We start from the raw sequence: 18,423 nt of genomic DNA, 5'->3' as shown, positions 1-18,423 counted from the left end.
GAAAGTGAAAATTACGTAGGTTTATATTAAAATACAAAGAAAACCAAATTTCTACCCCACCCCTGCTCCAGGTGTGTAGAACCTTTGGCCCTCAAGATGTCACAGAATAAACCAGTCCTGGCAAGCATGGACAGTGTCCAGGGATGATGGGACTTGTAGTTCAGCATCATGTGGAGGGGCAAAGGTTCCACACACGGTTTTCCGGCAGCCAGCAGCGTATATTGCCATAGAAACTGTATCCTGTGTCAGATCTGTCCATATCCTGTTTTCAGATACATTGGTCATGGAAGAGTAGCATTGGGAGAACAATGACTTCATTTTTTTAAAAGTGGCAGCATAGGCAACTGGAATATTTGGGACATATTAGCTGGGTTCCATAAACTTGTGAAACTTCCAGGAGCCTAATTAGTTTTTTTCTTAATTCCCACTGAGTCACATACTTCATGGAAAACTGCTTTTGCAAGCAATGGCTGTTTCAGAAGCTATTTGAAATTTTGGCACAGGGGCCAGTTGTTCAAAGGTGGAAGGAAAAGTCAAACGTTCCACTGGGCAAACACAAGCTCTTTTGTATTAGTGCCAAAATGTATTTGGAAGGAGTGTTTGTAAATATTGTGGCATTAGCATGCAAAAGTTTCTTCCCCATTGATCTTTAAACGTACTGCTTTCTAGTTTCATCAGGATAACTGTTATCTTTAAATGCCCATGTTCTTATTGTGTAATCAGAATTGTGGCATGCAGCTCCCACATTTAAAAGTGCAGTAAATTTTGGTAACATCTGCAGATTCCTCTATGCCAATTGTGGCATTAGTCTAGAGTTAATTATATGAACCTGATTCCCCCCCCCCAACCCTCCAGCAGAATTCTGCATGATACATTTAAACTGTGTAATTGGTGCTTTGGGTAATAAATTGTTTTCCAAGCAGAATGATATATTTGTTATTGCTAATTAAATAATTTTAATGTTAGGCGTAGCTGGGAGATGTATTAGCCACACTGAGCCCAGCTTCGGCTGGGGAGGGCGGGATATAAATAAAAAATTATTATTATTATTATCGTAATCTTCCTTGCATTGCGAAAGAATTCCATTTTTGTAGGATTCAAGATGTAATGCTAATTGGTTTCCTTCAGCTAAAACATCTCTACCTTTAAACTATAAACTGTTATAAACCTTATCTGAGTTCCACTGTATAAGCATAGAGTATGGGATCATGGCACTAAGGGCTATCTCAAAAACTTTGTGATTACAATATATTTGGCATAGATTTACTGTTGTGGGGTCAGAATTTTACAAATATGCTGAAACACAGTCCAGTTTCAAAGTGTGGTTTCAGCAACATTTGCTGACTGGCACATTTGTGGAGATTCTACAACGTTGTGACTATGAAGGTTAAACTGCCACTATTTAACATTTATTTAGACCGTATTAGTAGATGGCTTGTACAGAATAGCTCAGTTCACACATAATGCTAAACTACAGTTTCTTGTTATGTGAAGATAACATTCTTGTGCTCCTCAGACTCCCATCTCCTCCAGTACAGGCACAAGGATCTTTTACCTCTGTTTTCAACCAGCTGTGGTTGGAGAGCCTGTGTGGTGTAGTGGTCAGAGTGGTGGACTCGTAATCTGGTGAACCGGGTTCGCTTCCCCGCTCCTCCACATGCAGCTGCTGGGTGACCTTGGGCCAGTCACACTTCTTTGAAGTCTCTCAGCCCCACTCACCTCACAGAGTGTTTGTTGTGGGGAAGGAAGGGAAAGGAGAATGTTAGCCGCTTTGAGACTCCTTCGGGTAGTGATAAAGCGGGATATCAAATCCAAACTCTTCTTGTTGTTGTTGTTATGTTTGAGCTGGGAACTGTGGATAGCGTTACCTATGGTTTGGTGTAACTAGCAAGATAATCAACTACAGTTGTCTCACTAATGACATAACAAGGAACTCAGAAGTTCCAAATATCCTCCCGTCAGCCACTCGAGAGGAGTAGAGGACATGGAAGAAGCCACATGAGTGCTGTTTGCGTATATCGTATTGAACTATGGTTTAGCATTACATTTGAACGCAGCCAATACAGAGGCTGAACAGTGGCAGATTGGAATAGTGGTAGACACAGAACAGATATTAAGCAGAACCAGGGGTGGGGGCACGTAAGAAGCAAAACAGATTTCAGGTTTGGATATAACAAGAAACAAGAAGTTTCCAGTTTCTTGTTTGTGGCTGCACTAGAGGAGGAGAGGGCATAGGAGAAGCACATGAGCCTGCAATTCAAGCATGCAACACTAAACGGTTGTTGAACTTTACATGTGAACCCAGCCAGTTCACATGTAACACTGTCACTTCCACTGGACTGTGGATTGCGACAGAACAAATATTAAGATGAACAAGTTTTTTTGTGGTTACAGATAGGTAGCCGTGTTGGTATGCCATCAAATGCCAACAGTGTCCTTCAGCTCTCTATATTGGACAAACAGGCCAAACCTTACGCCAAAGAATAAACGGACATAAATCTGACCAACAGGAATCACAAGACAGAGAAACCAGTAGGAGAACACTTCAGTCTCCCAGGACATTCTATACAAGATCTCAAAGTAGCTGTTCTATTACAAAGGAATTTCAGAAATAGACTGGAAAGAGAAGCTGCTGAATTGCAACTTATTACCAAACTTAAAACCATGGAGAGACCTGGTCTGAACAAAGACATTGGATTCTTATCTCATTATGCATGACAAAGCCATTTTTCACCTTCTCACCCCTTGCTTTTTCCTGTAAGACCTATTGCAGTCGTTAAGAGTCGTCAACAGGCTCATCACAGCTATCTGCCAATCGCCCAATCCCACCACCCTTCTGAGTAATACCCCTCCCCACCTTCTCACTATATAGAAGGGTTTGGTGACTTCTGTTTCAGTGTATCTGAAGAAGTGTGCATGCACACGAAAGCTCATACCAAGAACTAACTTAGTTGGTCTCTAAGGTGCTACTGGAAGGAATTTTTAAAGTTTTTTTGTGGGTGGTCTTTGAAGAAGGAAAACATTTGTAGGTTGCAGGAAGTCGATAATTCTGCAGCTCAATTTTACTGAAGAAATGGGATTCAGAGAGAGAGATGAAGGAGGAAGTGTTGTTAAGCCGAACTCCTGCAGATGTTTTGTCTTGCAACCTTGGGCTGCAACAACTAATTGTTTAATTTATGTAAAATAGTTATGTTAAATTTAGAGCTAGTGGCACAAAGGAAAGAGTAAAGCAAGGAAATAGACATGAGCCTGTGCATATTCAGAAAGGTTCTGGTTTGGTCGCATGAAGTTGATGGTCAGGTTATCGTTTTTAGGGTTTTTAATAGGTTTTTTGAATTTGTTGTTTTAACTATATTGTTGTATAATGCCCCAAATCCTAACAGATGAAGGACAGTTAACAAATCAAAGACAAGGCAGAAAGAAAGAAAGAAAGAAAGAAAGAAAGAAAGAAAGGAAGGAAGGAAGGAAGGAAGGAAGGGAGGGAGGAAAATATCTCACAGACCCTGCCATTTCTAAGGATTGATTGCCTCATTAAGGGATTTGTCCCTGAGGGGGGCAATCTGTGGCCCTACACATGCTATTGAACATGGCCAGTGGTTGGGGATGCTGGGAACTGCTGTCCAACCACATCTGGAGGGTCACAGGTCAGCCACCACTGTACTAGAGAAAACAAAAGCTTAATTTGCCCAAGGATTCTTGAATAGAGGCATGTTTACAACAGAAGTTTTCTTTTTTCTTCATGCTAGTACAAGCCCTACCTCCTAGAACTCAGAGGAGATACTGGTATTTTCTCCAGTATAATTTGCATATAAAGAAGAGAGAACATGAGGGGTAGGCTCTGTTTTTTAAATTAAAAAATGGTGGTTTTTTTGTTTGGCTGTTTTTACTGCAAGATTGCCCTGAAGTCGTTGTTCTCAAAGTGTCGTGTGGGCGTCACATAGGAGGCCTGGACATCTGCTATGGGAGACATGAAGAAGGCAGAAAGAGGGTGAAATAAAAAGGGAGGAAATAAAAAGAGAAGAACAAGTGGAAAAACAAATTCAGTGGCATAATAATTGCCACATATATTGTCTTGGGGAACCTCATGATTAAAACAGCACACAAACTCTCCTGTGGTTCAGGGCAGACAAACATTTCTTCACTATCAAACCGGATTCTTATTTTGCATACTGATGAAAACAAAATGCTGAACTCAACATCCTAATCCTAACCTTTTGGAGAGATTATTTATGAGGCTAAAACTTAAATGCTGCCAGTATCTTGTCTGTTCTGCCATGGAACAGTTTTTGACAACAGACTCGGTGTGTGACAAGCTAAAATTTGTTATGCAGGAAATCAAAAGTAGCAAGTCTTCCACCCACTAATGGGTTGAATTCCCAAGTATTATTTATCTGGGTCCAGAACAAATTTGTAGCATGGGCTCAATTTCCACACTGCATGGCCCCAATTCACCTGTTTCAAAAAACAAGAAAATTGATTAGTGTCCTTTAGCCTTTAGACATCTTTGCTTTTGCTCCTTATATTTCACATTGAGTGAAAGATTCCAGCATTGCATGGTGTTGGACTAGATGATGCCTGTGCTCCCTTCCAACTCTACAGATCTGTGATGGGCCTTTATAGCCTGACTAATGTATGTATATGATTTCCTAATGGTGACAGAGGCACTTTAGACCCTGTTTCTTGCCCCTGGGATCTAGGTTTAGCAGGCCCATTTTGAATTTGGAGAAAGTGCTGTCAGCACCAGTCACAAAATGGCTGCCATGGGGGCATGGCACTACACAACATGGCTGTTATGTGGGGGTTGGGGAACAGCAGAACACAAAATCAGAGGGAGTATCTACATTTGTGAAGGAGCTGTAAATCCCACCAACAGCACTGGTTCCCTGAATACTTGGTGACGATAATTGTTATGGTGTTTGACCTTCCCTCCTACGTGCTCCTGTGTGGCACAAGAAATGCCCACAGGGCTCAGGGAACTCTGGAATTTGTAGTTCTGGAGAGAGCATGCCACATGCAGTTGTGTTCCTAATCTCTCTCCTGCAAATTCCAAGGTTTTTTGTACAAGCACTCTCTCTCCAAAAGAAGGGGCTGAGCCAGAATGCTGCTTGATCTGTTCCAACACTTAAGAGATCTTAGGAGAAATTCCAAGATCTATACACTCTGTGTAGTTTAAGGGATAGATATAGGAAACAGCCTTTTACCAACCAATCAGCCTAGTGTCTCTCCAGGTTTTTAGCCAGAGCTTCTCCCAACCGTACAAGGAACTGCCAGGGATTAGAACTGGGACATTCTGAATACGAAGCATGTGCTCTACCACTGAATTATGACTCTTCCTCATAGATACATTGCCCCCCATAGTAATTAGCTTGCAGCCTGGGCTACTGCCCCCCCCCCCCCGGTTCCCTGGAACCCTAGCAAAGTGCATACCCTCCAACACTTTTCCAATAAAAATAGAGACATCCTATTCAACAACAACAACAACAACAACAGCAACAGCGTTTATACCCCACCCATCTGATTAGGTTGCCTCAGTCACTCTGGGCGGCTTTCACCATATAAAAAACATAATACAACAGAGAACATTAAAAACTTCCCTATACAGGGCTGCCTTCAGATGTCTTCTAAAGATTTACTTATCTCATTGGCTCGGGGGGGGGGGGGTCGCATAACTCCATACCCGCCAACATTTCTCCGATGAAAACAGGGACATCCTAAGGAAAAGCGGGACTTTCTGGGATCAAATCAGAAACCAGGATGGCTTCTGTAAATCCAGGACTGTCCCTGGAAAATAGGGACACTTGGGTGGGCGGTCTGAAAGTGTTCACTTCCTCCCACAATTGGGCTCAAGTTAATTTAACATCAGATGTGATTGCAGACGTTAAGATAATGGAGCTCAGGTAAGCTAACGTATAGATAGTTCCATATTGTGACGAGGGGAATGTGATGATATTGTGAACTGTAAAGTTTCTGATCTGTGAGCAGGAGGAGAAGATGCAAGTATTTTTTTTCTCAGCGATAACAAGAAACTGCTAGCAAAATTCTGACTGGATTAGATGCAGCGCTTTTCCCCCCCAGCCAGAGCTCACCTCTCAGGTGGGCACCATTGCCATTCTAAGAGAACAAGAGAGAAGAAGTTCTTGGTGAGTTCTGGCACCTATTTTCCCATAAAAATAGCACTGATCGGATACCACTACTCAACCTTGTCCCAGGCCAACGTACATAAAGAAGTGTTTGCAAAAATATCTGCTTATCAGCTGTGATAGTCTCTTAACACATCTCCACGTTCTGTCAGATCCTGCATAGGTAGGTTGACTGCATGATGGGCAAAAAAAACCTTGAAGATGGTGCATTAACTCAGTCTTTTCCAGATTAATCATCCCGCACTTCTCCATCTGTTGTGTTTGTGTGTGAAGTAATGATTTTGTGCACCTGCGTCTAATGTTGGCATCAGCAAGTGTTGCTGTTCTGGGTCAGCATCCTGAGTTGGCTGGGGTCAGTCAGCAGTGCAGGGACTCATGCTGTGGTGATGTGCTGGCAGGCCGTGTTTGTGCTACACTTTCATTTGCTGAACCAGTGAGTCAAAGGATCAGACTGCAAAGTATATTTGGGATCACAGCTTGAAAGGATTCTTCAGGGAATTCCAGCCTGGAGCTTTTAGACTTCAAGGACTGCTTGCTGCCAACAAGCCCAATTCCTTCCAAAATGCTACATATTTAGGTCACCAGCTTGCTCACCTAAGATATGGCCAATGCCAGGGAAACTGCGCTTTTATGCTAACAGATTTGTAATAAAAAATAGCTGCCAACAGAAAAACACCCTTTGCCTTCTCCCTGGAGAATAATTTACTAACCCATGAAATGGATGTGATAAAATTGCCTGTGAAAGCTCATATCAGAATACACCTGTTAGGCTGAAGTCTAAGTATGCTTCTTACCAGGAGATAGTTGCAGTCTACAGGGGAGTTAGCCCTGAGTGCTCACTGGAAGGACAGATCGTGAAGCTGAGGCTTCAATACTTTGGCCACCTCATGAGAAGAGAAGACTCCCTGGAAAAGACCCTGATGTTGGGAAAGATGGAGGGCACAAGGAGAAGGGAACAACAGAGGACGAGGTGGTTGGACAGTGTTCTCGAAGCTACCAGCATGAGTCTGACCAAACTGCGGGAGGCAGTGGAAGACAGGAGTGCCTGGCGTGCTCTGGTCCATGGGGTCACGGAGTGTCGGACACGACTAAACGACTAAACAACAACAACAGGAGAGTTTCTCTTAGAAGCCCACTCTGTAATAACTCAGAGCAGGGCTTTTAGTGCGGCTGCCCCTGCTCTCTGGGTCAAGATACAGCAGGCACAATATCTGCACTTTCTGGAAATAATTGAAGACGTTTTTGTTCTGACTGGCTTTCCCGGCGTGATAAATGGGTCTTTACCATGAGTAGCTATTTTGTTAGGGTTTCAGTCTTGTTTTAAACGTATTTAATAAATCATTTTAATTTCACTGGTGTCGTTTCCTTTTTAAACTTCCATCTCCCTCTCCGCTGGTGATTGTTTTCAATTGTTAGCTGTTGCTTTTAAAGCAGAAAAGTAAAAATATATGAATGAATATTAAATGGAATGAATAGATCAGCCTGATAGTTAACAACTCAACTGGGCACCACGGGTTACAAAAAATTCATTGCAGAGGGACCCTTTTCTACCTACACATTACGTTTGAGATGGGATGGAGGAGAGATCTATGTGCACCATCTTGAGCTCATTGGAGATGAGTAACTTTTCTGGCCTTATTTACAAAACAGATACAGTAGTGTACATTGATTCCATTAAGTGCATGAGACCTTCCCCTCCATTGGAATGAATGGCGGAGCTAACACATGCAGGCTTGCGGGGACATTAGGTGATGTATCTACCATTCTGTTATCTGAAAGCATACTGGCACACACATAAATTCCAGTCGTTGAATTTGTATATATATTCACACCAAGATCCGAACTGATAATTTCAAGTTTGCTCTCTCATTTTTAATGTATAAATACTAATGTATTTCTTACGTTGTTTCTCTTGCAGCTGAATTTTTATTCCTCTTGTGGGGCGTTTATCTCTGCTATGCAGTGCGGACCGTGCCCTCGGCGTTTCACGAGCCACGTTATTTGGCTGTTGCGGTTCACATTGAGCTCATTATCTCTGCTATATTCCATGCAATTAGGCAAGTGAGCTGTAGCCTGGTTCTTAACTGTTTACTTCCAACATGGTACAATTTGAAATGGGTCATCGGGCTAAGATGCACATCAGAAAGCTCCCAAATTAAATCGTTCCTCCTGCAAAGCACAGAATTCTTTAAAGACGTTCTCTTAGATGGCAGAAGAGATGAGCTTACAGTACATGCATCAAAGGAAATGGTCTCTCAACAGCATTCTATGCATTTATTATTTCCAAAAGCTGTGTACAACTATATAAATCTTAATTCAAGAAGCTTTAAAATGACACTTAAAATCCAGGGTTAAAAATAACCAAGAAAACTATCAGGCAACAGGCAGTGGGACATGAAAATGTCTAGCTAGAGTTGCCCCCTTTGGGATTGGTAGGGCAGAATCCTGGGAGGCCAACAGTAGGTGGAGCTAGAGCCTGTGTAGGTAGAGCCAACTCTTTATAGCTTTGTCCTCATTCTCCTGCTGAGTTCTGCAAAGGCAAAGCTGAGACTAAAGAGGAGGAAGAGAACAGCCAGAGCTACTCCCTGGGCTGGATGTGAGTATTAAGGCAGGCGGGTAGCAGGTGGCAGTTGACTGAGAGCAGCGGGGCAGTGCCCCATTTGCCCTAATGGACCAGTCTCCTCTTGCTGTTAGTCCCATTTGAAATCATGCATAGAAATCTAAGCCTAGGCATCAACGTTGAAAAGAAACCAGGGAAGTAGCTCTCTAGTCATGCAGCCTTACAAAATCCCTACAGAGGCAGAATTGAAATATGTCAAAAGCCTAGCGGAATAATAATTTCAAAAAGCATCTTGCCTACCTGCTTCAGGCTGACCTTCCTCAGGAAGAGTTCCATAACTGGGGGGGGGGGCACCACCGAGAAGGCACTGGCCCGCATCCCCACCAGCCATACCTCTGTTGGTGTCAGGACACAGATTAAGGCCTCCCAATATGCTCCTATTTGATGGGCAGGTTTTATAGCCTTTCAGACTGTGTGTAGAGGGCTATTGGTTTCCTTTGTTATTATGGTATGTATTTTTGTGTTTGTATATTGTAAACCACCCCGTGATCTTCAGGTGAAGGGTGGTATAGAAATTTAAATAATGATGGTGGTGATGATGATGATGATGATGGTGGAAGCAGTTTTCTTCCAGCAATCCTGGTCCCAAGCATTTAAGTTAATATAAACCGGGCTCAGAAACAAAATGGAAGCCAGGGCAATTGAAAGAGGATTAGTGCGATACGATCCAAAAGATAAGTGCCTGTTAAGTATTTTGCCTGGTGCTTTTTGCTCCAGCTGCAGCTTCTGCTTACTCTTCAGGGGAAGTGCCCTTGAAGAATGCTTTGCAATAATTTGGTCTGGCTATGTGACCAAAGTGTGTGTCATAATGACCAGCACCCTCTGGCATTGATGTCAGGTGCTCTGCACCCTCTACGATGCTCCAGTCACAGATTTCCAAGGCTCTGGCTTACAGAGCAGTAGCAGGCAGGTAGGAGGCCACCACCATTTTAAATTGCCCACAATGCCCCACAAGGGAATCTGAATTCCAGTGCATGGTCTGAAGGCACATGAGAGCACCAATTTGGTGAAGCTGGCTAGCACCCTGGATGGATGACTATCTGGCAGCCACATGTACACCCCCGTGGGTCCCATAATATAGGGCAGGATATAATTATGTAAGGAAATGAACAATGGATAGATGTGTGGGTAGTTCACACCCACCCACTGCAAGAGGGTATTAGTAGTGAGGCGGTCCTCCAATGGTAGCCCCACCAATGCCAGAGGGATTCCACCACAGCGTGCTTTGTCAAAAATCCTCCCACTTATAGCCATCCCTGCAAGTTTTCACTTTATTGCAAATGGAATGTTGGGGTGGCTGTCCACATACAATGGGGCTTGTGCGCATGAACCCTGCATGCGCATTGGTGCTCCAATGTGCACACAAGGAGGCTGTGGATCAGAGGGTGTGTACTGAGGGAGAGACAGGCAACAATGCCATATTCAGTCACGTAGTGCATTGTTATATTCGGGTTTTTGCTCTGTAAGAGTCGTCAGGAATATTAAGGATCTAGCTTTTAATGTGGGGGGAGGAAAGTGGAGGAAGATGCTTTTGCCAACCCTGTGGATTCTATTTTTAGGTTCAGTCTTGCCTCAAGACTTCAGTCTGATTGGATGCTGATGTTGTTCTTTGCGCACACACACTTGACTGTGACAGTCACCGTTGGGTTACTTCTGATCCCGAAGGTATTCTTTCTCTACTCTTTTTCCCATGTCAGAACTCAGTTGTGCAGGAGATCTCTTACTGGGTCTCTTAATGTTTGGGTTTTTTTTTAAAAGATTTTGCAGAGGGTTCCAAATTAGATTGGAATGGCGACCTTTCCTCTCTCCTGTTTTTCCGCAATCTAAATTGCTGCTCTGAGCTTCATGGCTGGGTGTAAGAGAGAGGCACCCTCTCAGTGCCACTGCCCTGAACTAATTTGGATACCTCAAGGCAGCTTTAGAAACATCAGGAGTTCTCATCACAGATCTTTCACCTAACATGCATCTTAGCCCTCTGATAGATCAATGTAACTTGGTGGCAACTGTTGTTTGTTGAATTAGGAAATAGCCTGATAATTCTCATGTTTTGAGGAGACATCTAAAGATATATTTATCTCTAGAACTGCAAAGTGTCCTGCAGTTGCTCCCGGTAAATATCTTTCCATACCAGGGATGGTGAACCAGTGGTCCTCCAAATGCTGGTGGACTCCAACTCCCCATCAGTCCCAGTCAGCAGAGCCGATGCTCAGGGATGATGTTGGGGGGATGATGAGCAGGGATAATAGAAACTAGAGTCTAGGAACAGCTGGAGGATCACAGGTTCTCCAACCCTGTTCTATATGAAGCTAGCAGGGCAAAGGTTTCTATGCACATATGAAGGCTATGCACATACTTTAAAAGAACAGCAAAAAAGTTGAATATTCAGGGGGAGGCTTGCATGACAGCCACAATGGAAGAGCCAATTGTAGTATCCAGGAATGTCGAACTAGAGAACAAGGGCATGTTCTTTGATCTTACTTGTTATATTGACCAGGGTATTCAATTTGACATCTCACGTATGTTTTCAGTTTTCCCGTTCAAGCAATAACCCAAGAGATGACATAGCTACTGAGGCTTATGAAGATGAACTCGACATGGGAAGATCTGGATCTTACCTGAACAGCAGTATCAATTCAGCTTGGAGCGAGCATAGCTTGGATCCAGAAGATATTAGGGTACACGCCAACCTTGTGAATTTTCTCTCTGTGGGTGTTTTTTTAAAAGCCAGGTGGGAAATCTTCAGTAATAAGATGAAATAAATAAATGATGAAAATGATGGCCTGCTCAGTCCTAATAAAATCTTTGGCATGGTAAATTCAGTCTGACATAAGCAGCTGCTCTGATGCTGGAGAGTTACTGCACACTGTTAAGACTGAAGAATCCAATACAAGGACAACTTAGTTTCTTACCCCAATAGATTCTTCCAATTCGTCCAATGCCTTCTGGTTACTCTCACCTGGGTTTCTCGTATTGTCGTATGTTAAACTCAGTGAAATGTAACTGAAATGATGGCCATTTTGTGCTGCTCTTTGGTTGTCTTCTGCATGTGTAACTTAGTCCAGTTGGAACTCTGTGTGCAAGTGGGGAAAGGGCTCTGTTCACATTTTTTTTCCTGGGCTCATTGAGTTCTGCTGATCATCTGTTGAGGAAGAAGGTGTTGAAAATAGAGGGCTGGATTCAGTCCTCCTTTTTATGCTCTCTGACAGCAGACGATTTGCTGAATTTGACCCAATCTGATTGGATCTTCATGCAAGCTCAGCTACTATATCAGGTTTCAACTCTTTTTTAAAAAAATAATATTTATTACTTTTAAACCTTACAAAAAAGAAGAAAAAGAAAAGAAAAAAGAAGCAAAAAAAGAAAAAACAATACAATACAATATATAAACAATACACAACACAACATTAACACATTAGACTAAACAAAACAGAGCAAAAACAATTTAAAAACATACATCATACCATTTCAATGCCTTATCTTCCATTCCCTTGTTTCATCGACCTCCTCTCACCTCCCTTTTTGTATTCACTTCTATTAATTGTTTCAGCAATTCCTTTCCATCTTTCTCTATTTTCTGTCATATAATTATCTTAACTTATTTTAACCTTATTTTCCATTAATACTATAATACTTATTTATGCTTAACTCCTTATAACATTTCTACTAAAGCCATATAATTTCATTCCAATATTTTTCTGACACTCATTAATTTTACAGTATTTCTATAAATAGACTTTAAACTTTTTCCAATCTTCTTCCACCGTCTCTTATCCCTGGTCTCGGATTCTGCCAGTCATTTCCGTCAATTCCATATAGTCCATCAACCTGGTGATCTTCTGTCCGAGGCTCTTAACTCTTTTCCAAGTCCCTTCTGCAGATCTTCTTCATATTTATACATACACTTTACTTTATCTTCTGCTGGTCTTGTTCTTAATTTCCTTCCTTTGATACTGAAGAGTAGATCTCGGGGAAGCTCCAACCTAGCAATGTTTTTATTCCTTCTCGACAGGTCAGCCAAATCTCCGTAGTTAAAACTAAAATCCAAAAGATATTTCAGGACGTGTTTCAAAATCCCACCAAATCTGAAAGTCCCCACAGCTCCAATCTCCTCCTGACCCAGGTCCAGGTCCCAAAGGTCAGTAAATCCCTGCATGAGGTGATCTATCCAACTTTCCTTCTCCAGTCCAAGCAGGGCTCCAATCCTCAAAATCTGACTTTCTCTGAATTCAATCATAGAAGGCAACAACTTATAGTCATCAGATTGCCTCTGTAAGGCTGGGGCTCTCTCCCTCTCCACTTGTATTACTTTAAGTTCAACAACAACAACTTTCTCCCTCGTCTTCTACCCATTTTGCCATGTCAAAGTAGATTCCTGTATCGATTCCTGAATAGTTTCTGTATAGATGTTCACTTTTTGTCCCAAATTAGTCACTTTTTGTCTCAAGTTACCAATTTTGATAGTTATCAGATCCGTCTTCTTGTGGAGCTGTTCCATTGAATCACTTATCTTACATAATGCAATCACTAAGGCTTCTTCTGTCGACATTCTTAACCGATCCAAGGTCAATCCCTGGTTCTCACGGGTTTTTTATCTTGCAGCTGGAGATTCCACCAGCTCAACTCTTGTAACAGTTTCAAAGGCTCCCTCTAGAGGGAAACAATTTCTATTTGTATCAATCCTTTTAAGCACAGTTCAAACAATAAAATTAGTTTCAATTTTCAGTTACTTTTACTCCTTTTTAAACGCAGAAGGAGACAATGGAAACAATGTATTTCTCTTATTTAACTAGCTGTCAACAAATGTTTTATTCACAGTCAGTCTTATTAGCAGCCCGTTTCCAGGTTCAGAGTAACTTAACTTTCTTCACTCTCTCCTGCAGGCTTACGCGATCCAAAATTTCCCCCCTCTTCTCCTGCTTCCAAGAGGGGTTTAATGATTTTAGCCGATGGAAGTTTAATCCTTTACAGAGGACTTTCCAAGACTTTAGCTTGCAAGCTCTTTGCTTCAATCTATTTACAAAAGGGGAAGGCGGACTTCCTGTTTGAAACCTCCCCGTTTCGGTGCCAAATTAAGACGTTTAAAAATCCAATTTTCCGTTCTACTCACGGGTAGTTGTTTAGGATCAAATTGTCCACAGGAAAAAGTCAGCGGTCTCCGGCAACAGCAGTGCGGTTTCACTCCGTGAAAGAAGCAGTCAATTTGAAGCACCACACCGCTCACCCCACGTCGCTCCGGATCCCCGAAACCGGGTCTCCCCGCGAGCAGGGGAGGCGCAAAAGGTGCCAGCCGAATCCCACGTTCACAGGCTTCTCCCGCCTGTGATTTTTAGTGGGTCTCCGCCTTCGCCGTGGCGGCCAGACCCTGATTTCCACGGAGCAAATTCCTCCTGATCAGAGGAATTCCGCCATTGTCGGAGGCGCCAACCCAGAAGTCTATCAGGTTTCAACTCAGGGCAGTGTACACCTAGGTCCCTATCGGTCCATGTGTTTCCTTCTCGTGCAGGGATAGGGAACCAAGACCCAGGTATCTGATCCCTAGGCTCCTCAGGTTAAGAAAAGCTACAATACATTTATTTTGACTCAATATATACCTTCCTGACAAGTATTGTCGTCTGATTTACAGGATGAATTGAAGAAGCTGTATGCCCAGCTGGAGATTTATAAGAGGAAAAAGATGATCACCAACAACCCACACCTCCAGAAGAAGAGGTGCTCCAAAAAGGGCTTGGGTCGTTCAATCATGCGAAGAATTACGGAGATCCCTGAGACAGTCACCAGGCAGTGCTCCCGGGAGGAAAAGGACTTTCTGGAGCATGGGGTTTCGAAGAATACTCCTGCGACAAAGAAGAACCCACCGGATTCTGGGGGACACATCAAACCGAAGGAAGAATCTTTGAGGAACCGAGTCTTCTCGTTGAAGAAGTCTCACAGCACTTACGACCACGTCCGGGAGCCAGCCGCAGAGCCTAACAGCTTAACAACAGAAAGCGTGGAGGTCATCACAGCTACTGAGAATTCCTTGCTGGATTCTGCCCCTGGGAAAAAGACCGCAGACAAAACTGAAGCAACGTCCACTGAAAACGTCCCTTTGGTGTGCAAATCCGTGAGCGCTCACAATTTAAGCGCAGATAAGAAACCCCTTCACCCCAGAACATCAGTGTTGCAGAAATCGCTCAGTGTTATTGCCAGTGCCAAGGAGAAAACGCTGGGGCTGGCCGGGAAGATGCAAAGCGAAGAGGGCGGCAAGTCGCACAAGTCTCAACAGAAGGGCAAAGAGGGGAGCAAGAAGCACTCGGGCTCCGATAAAAGCGAGCATAAGGATACGCACCGGAAAAACTCTGCCCATTCAGACGAGGTGAAGAAGACCCATAAATCTGGGATAATGAAGCAACAAAAGTCCACTCAGGCAGCTGGGAACCCTGAGGCGGCAGCAGTAGCAGATAAGACCCTGCCAAAGGGCAAAGTTGACATAGGAGAGGTTTGCCCTTGGGAAATCTATGACCAGAGCCCAGGGTCTGGGCTTTCTGATTCTAAAGCTCAAAAGCACGTCTCCATTGCTTCTTCTGAATCAGAGAAGCAACCCTCTTCCCAGGCCAAGGGCAAAACGCCCCACAAGACTGCGGAAGGCAATCAGCTCCCCAATCAAAAGAGCACAGATAGATGTGAAGTGTGCCCTTGGGAGACCCAAGAAGAACAACTGCCGAGTATGAAGGCTCAGCGGGATGTTCCCGGGATAAAGGGCGAGAATGCTAATAAACAGTGTGCCCCCAGCGTTTCTGCTGGAGAGCCCAAGAAACTGCTCCAAAAGACAACAGCACAAACAACAGATACCAATAAACTGGGAGGCCAGGCAAAAAATTCCTCCTCCTCTCCAGTGGGGAATGCGCTTCCCTCTGATTCTGCCAAGCCGGCAGCTAGTAACTCACAGCAACCTTTAAGGTCGCGTGTGGAAATCTGCCCTTGGGAGTACGAGGCGCCAGAGTTACCCAAAGGGGAGAAAAGTATAGCTTTATCGAACGCTACCAGTTTAAGCTCGAATAAAACGGCGGCGCACCCGAAATAAAGAGGGCTTCTTAGACTGTTGGGAAGAGAAGTGAACACCTGAATGAGAAAGGGCTGAAAAGAGGGAGGGGGAAAGGTCCCGAGGATCTGGAAATTCCAAAGGAGCATCACTTAAGCAGGCAACGCGCACCTTGAATACGTAGGAACTAGGCAAAGTGAATTGTCTCTTGTTTGTTTGTTTGTTGTTGAGTGCCAACGGGGTTATCAGTGCGATCCAGAATATGAGGAACTGTGGCCCTTCCCTGTCCCCCCAAAAAGAGTTTACATTCCAAATGAGCGAAAACATGCCTTTAGAAATAATTTATTTTTTTTGTAATAATGTGCGGGGTTGGTAAGTAAGCGACATCAGAGTAATGAAGATCAAATGCAATTATTCCTAAAGGCCCTGTAGTGGCATAACGTGGGTTACAAATTCATTAAATGTCATAAAATCTAATGGAGTTGTTCCGAAAGGCCTCGGATCAGATGTAGGATACCACCGAGACTCGAAGCAAATGGATGCAGACGAAGCAAATGGATAAAAATTGTGTGCTGTGGAAGCAACTCCAGAAACGAAAATGAAACAAAGAAAATCATGACTTTTCACTTTCATGGGATCATAGAATTGCAGAGTTGGAACCCAACCCCCTCCTTATCTCTGCCCTTGATAGCACTGCTAACTTAACGCATCCCCCTCCCCAATTATATTTTTATATGATTGCTCTCATTTTTCTTATAAATGTATGTACTCTGTGTCTCATATTTAAGCATTCCAGTTTGTATAATGTTTGCAAATAACTTTGATATGATTATGTGACACAACACATTTATGCAATCTGCAGGTAAAATCGAATGTGTGCAATTTTGAAAGCAAAACTTGCTCTAGAAATTGGTTGATTTCTAGGACTTACGGCAAAGCTCCCACAGGCTCATTGAAGCTGTAAGAAAACACACACTGGGGATTTTATTTGGCTGTTTTTTTTGTTTTTGTTTTTTGTCGTGGTTTATATTGTGGGCTTGTTGTTTCTCTCTGTTATTTCCGATTATGATTTGATGCTGTACGATTCAGGGTTTTTATACGAGGTATGTTCCGTCTCTTGCACTTGTCCGTTGATGATCTTTACGAGCGGAAGCCGTCACCTTAGGGAGTTGCACAGCTTGGTAAATAATCGTAATGATATTTATTGTTTCTGTAGCGCTTAGAAAGCAAGCACTGTTTAAAAATAAATCTGAGGACAATATTTCTTAGAAAACAGGCAAAATGTTATTTATCATTCCAGAAACACTACTTTAATAATTCTTCATCGGTATCTTGCTCTGTACTTTTTACATTGAGCCAGTTGAAAGAAAATGGGGAAATGTAGAAGACGTCTTCTGCAGGGTGGGAATTCTGGAATGCTGTCTGAATTCATGTTTCAGGAGAGGAATTAGGCCTTGTTCATCATACTGTTAAACTTGAGAGAATCAAAAAGTGAGGAAACTTCCTGCCCTGCACCTATTAAGTAAATGACAGGACAATGAAAACAGTTAGCCCCCATTTGTTTATCTCCTGCAAAGCACTTGTACAGCCAGATCCTATGCATGTTTACTCAGAAATAAGCAACGCTGAGTTCAGTGGGGCTTTCTTTCCAGGTAAATGTGCAGATTATGGATTGCAGCCTTAATCTGCAAGGTGTTTTTGTGATCATTAATTGTTCTGTAGCACTTTTACCAAATTAGGTTATGATATCATTTCTCTCCGTGACCCACCCACCTACTGACCACGGTTGCCAGCTCCTGTCCTGGAGACCACGATGGTTGCTTTAATGACTCCAGCTCGGTAAAACAGCATTTGGGAAGGGTACCTCCACCCCAACAGTGCAATGATCCAGTTCCTTGTCTTTTGCTCCTGAGGCAAGCAGGACTCCGATTTTGCCTTAGACTAGAGCATGTAGGGGAATTAGTTGAGTGGAGGGCTGAGCACTGAGATGTATGCAAGTCCCTGCTCCTAATCACTGTCTGTCTCTGTAGCAAGGGGGCGGGACCTGTTTCTCTCTGGATAGAATTGGGCTCTCAGCTGCCACTGGCCCCACCCAGCATGGCTGCTGGCAATGAATGCTGTGAGTTGGAGTCCTGCGACATCTGGAGGGCCACAGGTTTCACATCTGTACTCTGCGTATTACCGACATGGCCTCCACAATTGCCCCAGCAGTGGGATGTTTTAGGGGTGGCACTGCCAGTTTGGATGGGAGAGCATTGGGGAGTTAAGAACTTTCAAGTATATAAAGCAGAGACTCAGTAGGAGCAAGAAAGCAGTCCTACTTGGCTGCACCAGGGAGCAATGTGGGCAACTCCCCCCCCCAAGACTGCACAGGCACTTCCAGACAACTCTAGCTAGACGTTTTCATGTCCCTCTCTCTCTGCTCTGTGTCTTCAACGCATATAGTCGTTCATCTGCCTCCTCCCTTTAGCTGGAGAAATGTCATATTCTAAAAAAACTGATGGGTATCTCATACAAATCCACAAAGGGAATTCCTCACCTATCGGGACAATGTGTCCTAACTATTAGCTCTCTTTGATGGGATGTGGGAAATATAATTCTGGGCTTTCATTAAAGAGCTTTCCGCCCAAGAAAAGACAGCT

The 18,423-nt window shown here is 43.3% G+C and overlaps 1 protein-coding gene across 1 annotated transcript in view; it reads left to right on the top strand.

Annotated features, from left to right (window-relative positions):
- GPR158 (G protein-coupled receptor 158) overlaps positions 1–17,905 on the top strand; it is a 124,807-nt gene extending 106,902 nt beyond the window's left edge. The window contains exons 8-11 of the mRNA XM_081834217.1: positions 8,059–8,197; positions 10,320–10,425; positions 11,289–11,435; positions 14,384–17,905. Coding sequence (XP_081690343.1) covers positions 8,059–8,197; positions 10,320–10,425; positions 11,289–11,435; positions 14,384–15,823 — 1,832 coding nt within the window. The 3' untranslated portion in view covers positions 15,824–17,905. The remainder of the gene's footprint in view (positions 1–8,058; positions 8,198–10,319; positions 10,426–11,288; positions 11,436–14,383) is intronic.
- Positions 17,906–18,423: the final 518 nt, after the last annotated feature.

Source organism: Podarcis erhardii (assembly GCF_964252035.2).
Source record: "Podarcis erhardii genome assembly, chromosome: 12".
NCBI classification, from domain to species: Eukaryota; Metazoa; Chordata; class Lepidosauria; order Squamata; family Lacertidae; genus Podarcis; species Podarcis erhardii.
This window is presented reverse-complemented; position numbering and strand designations above follow the sequence as displayed.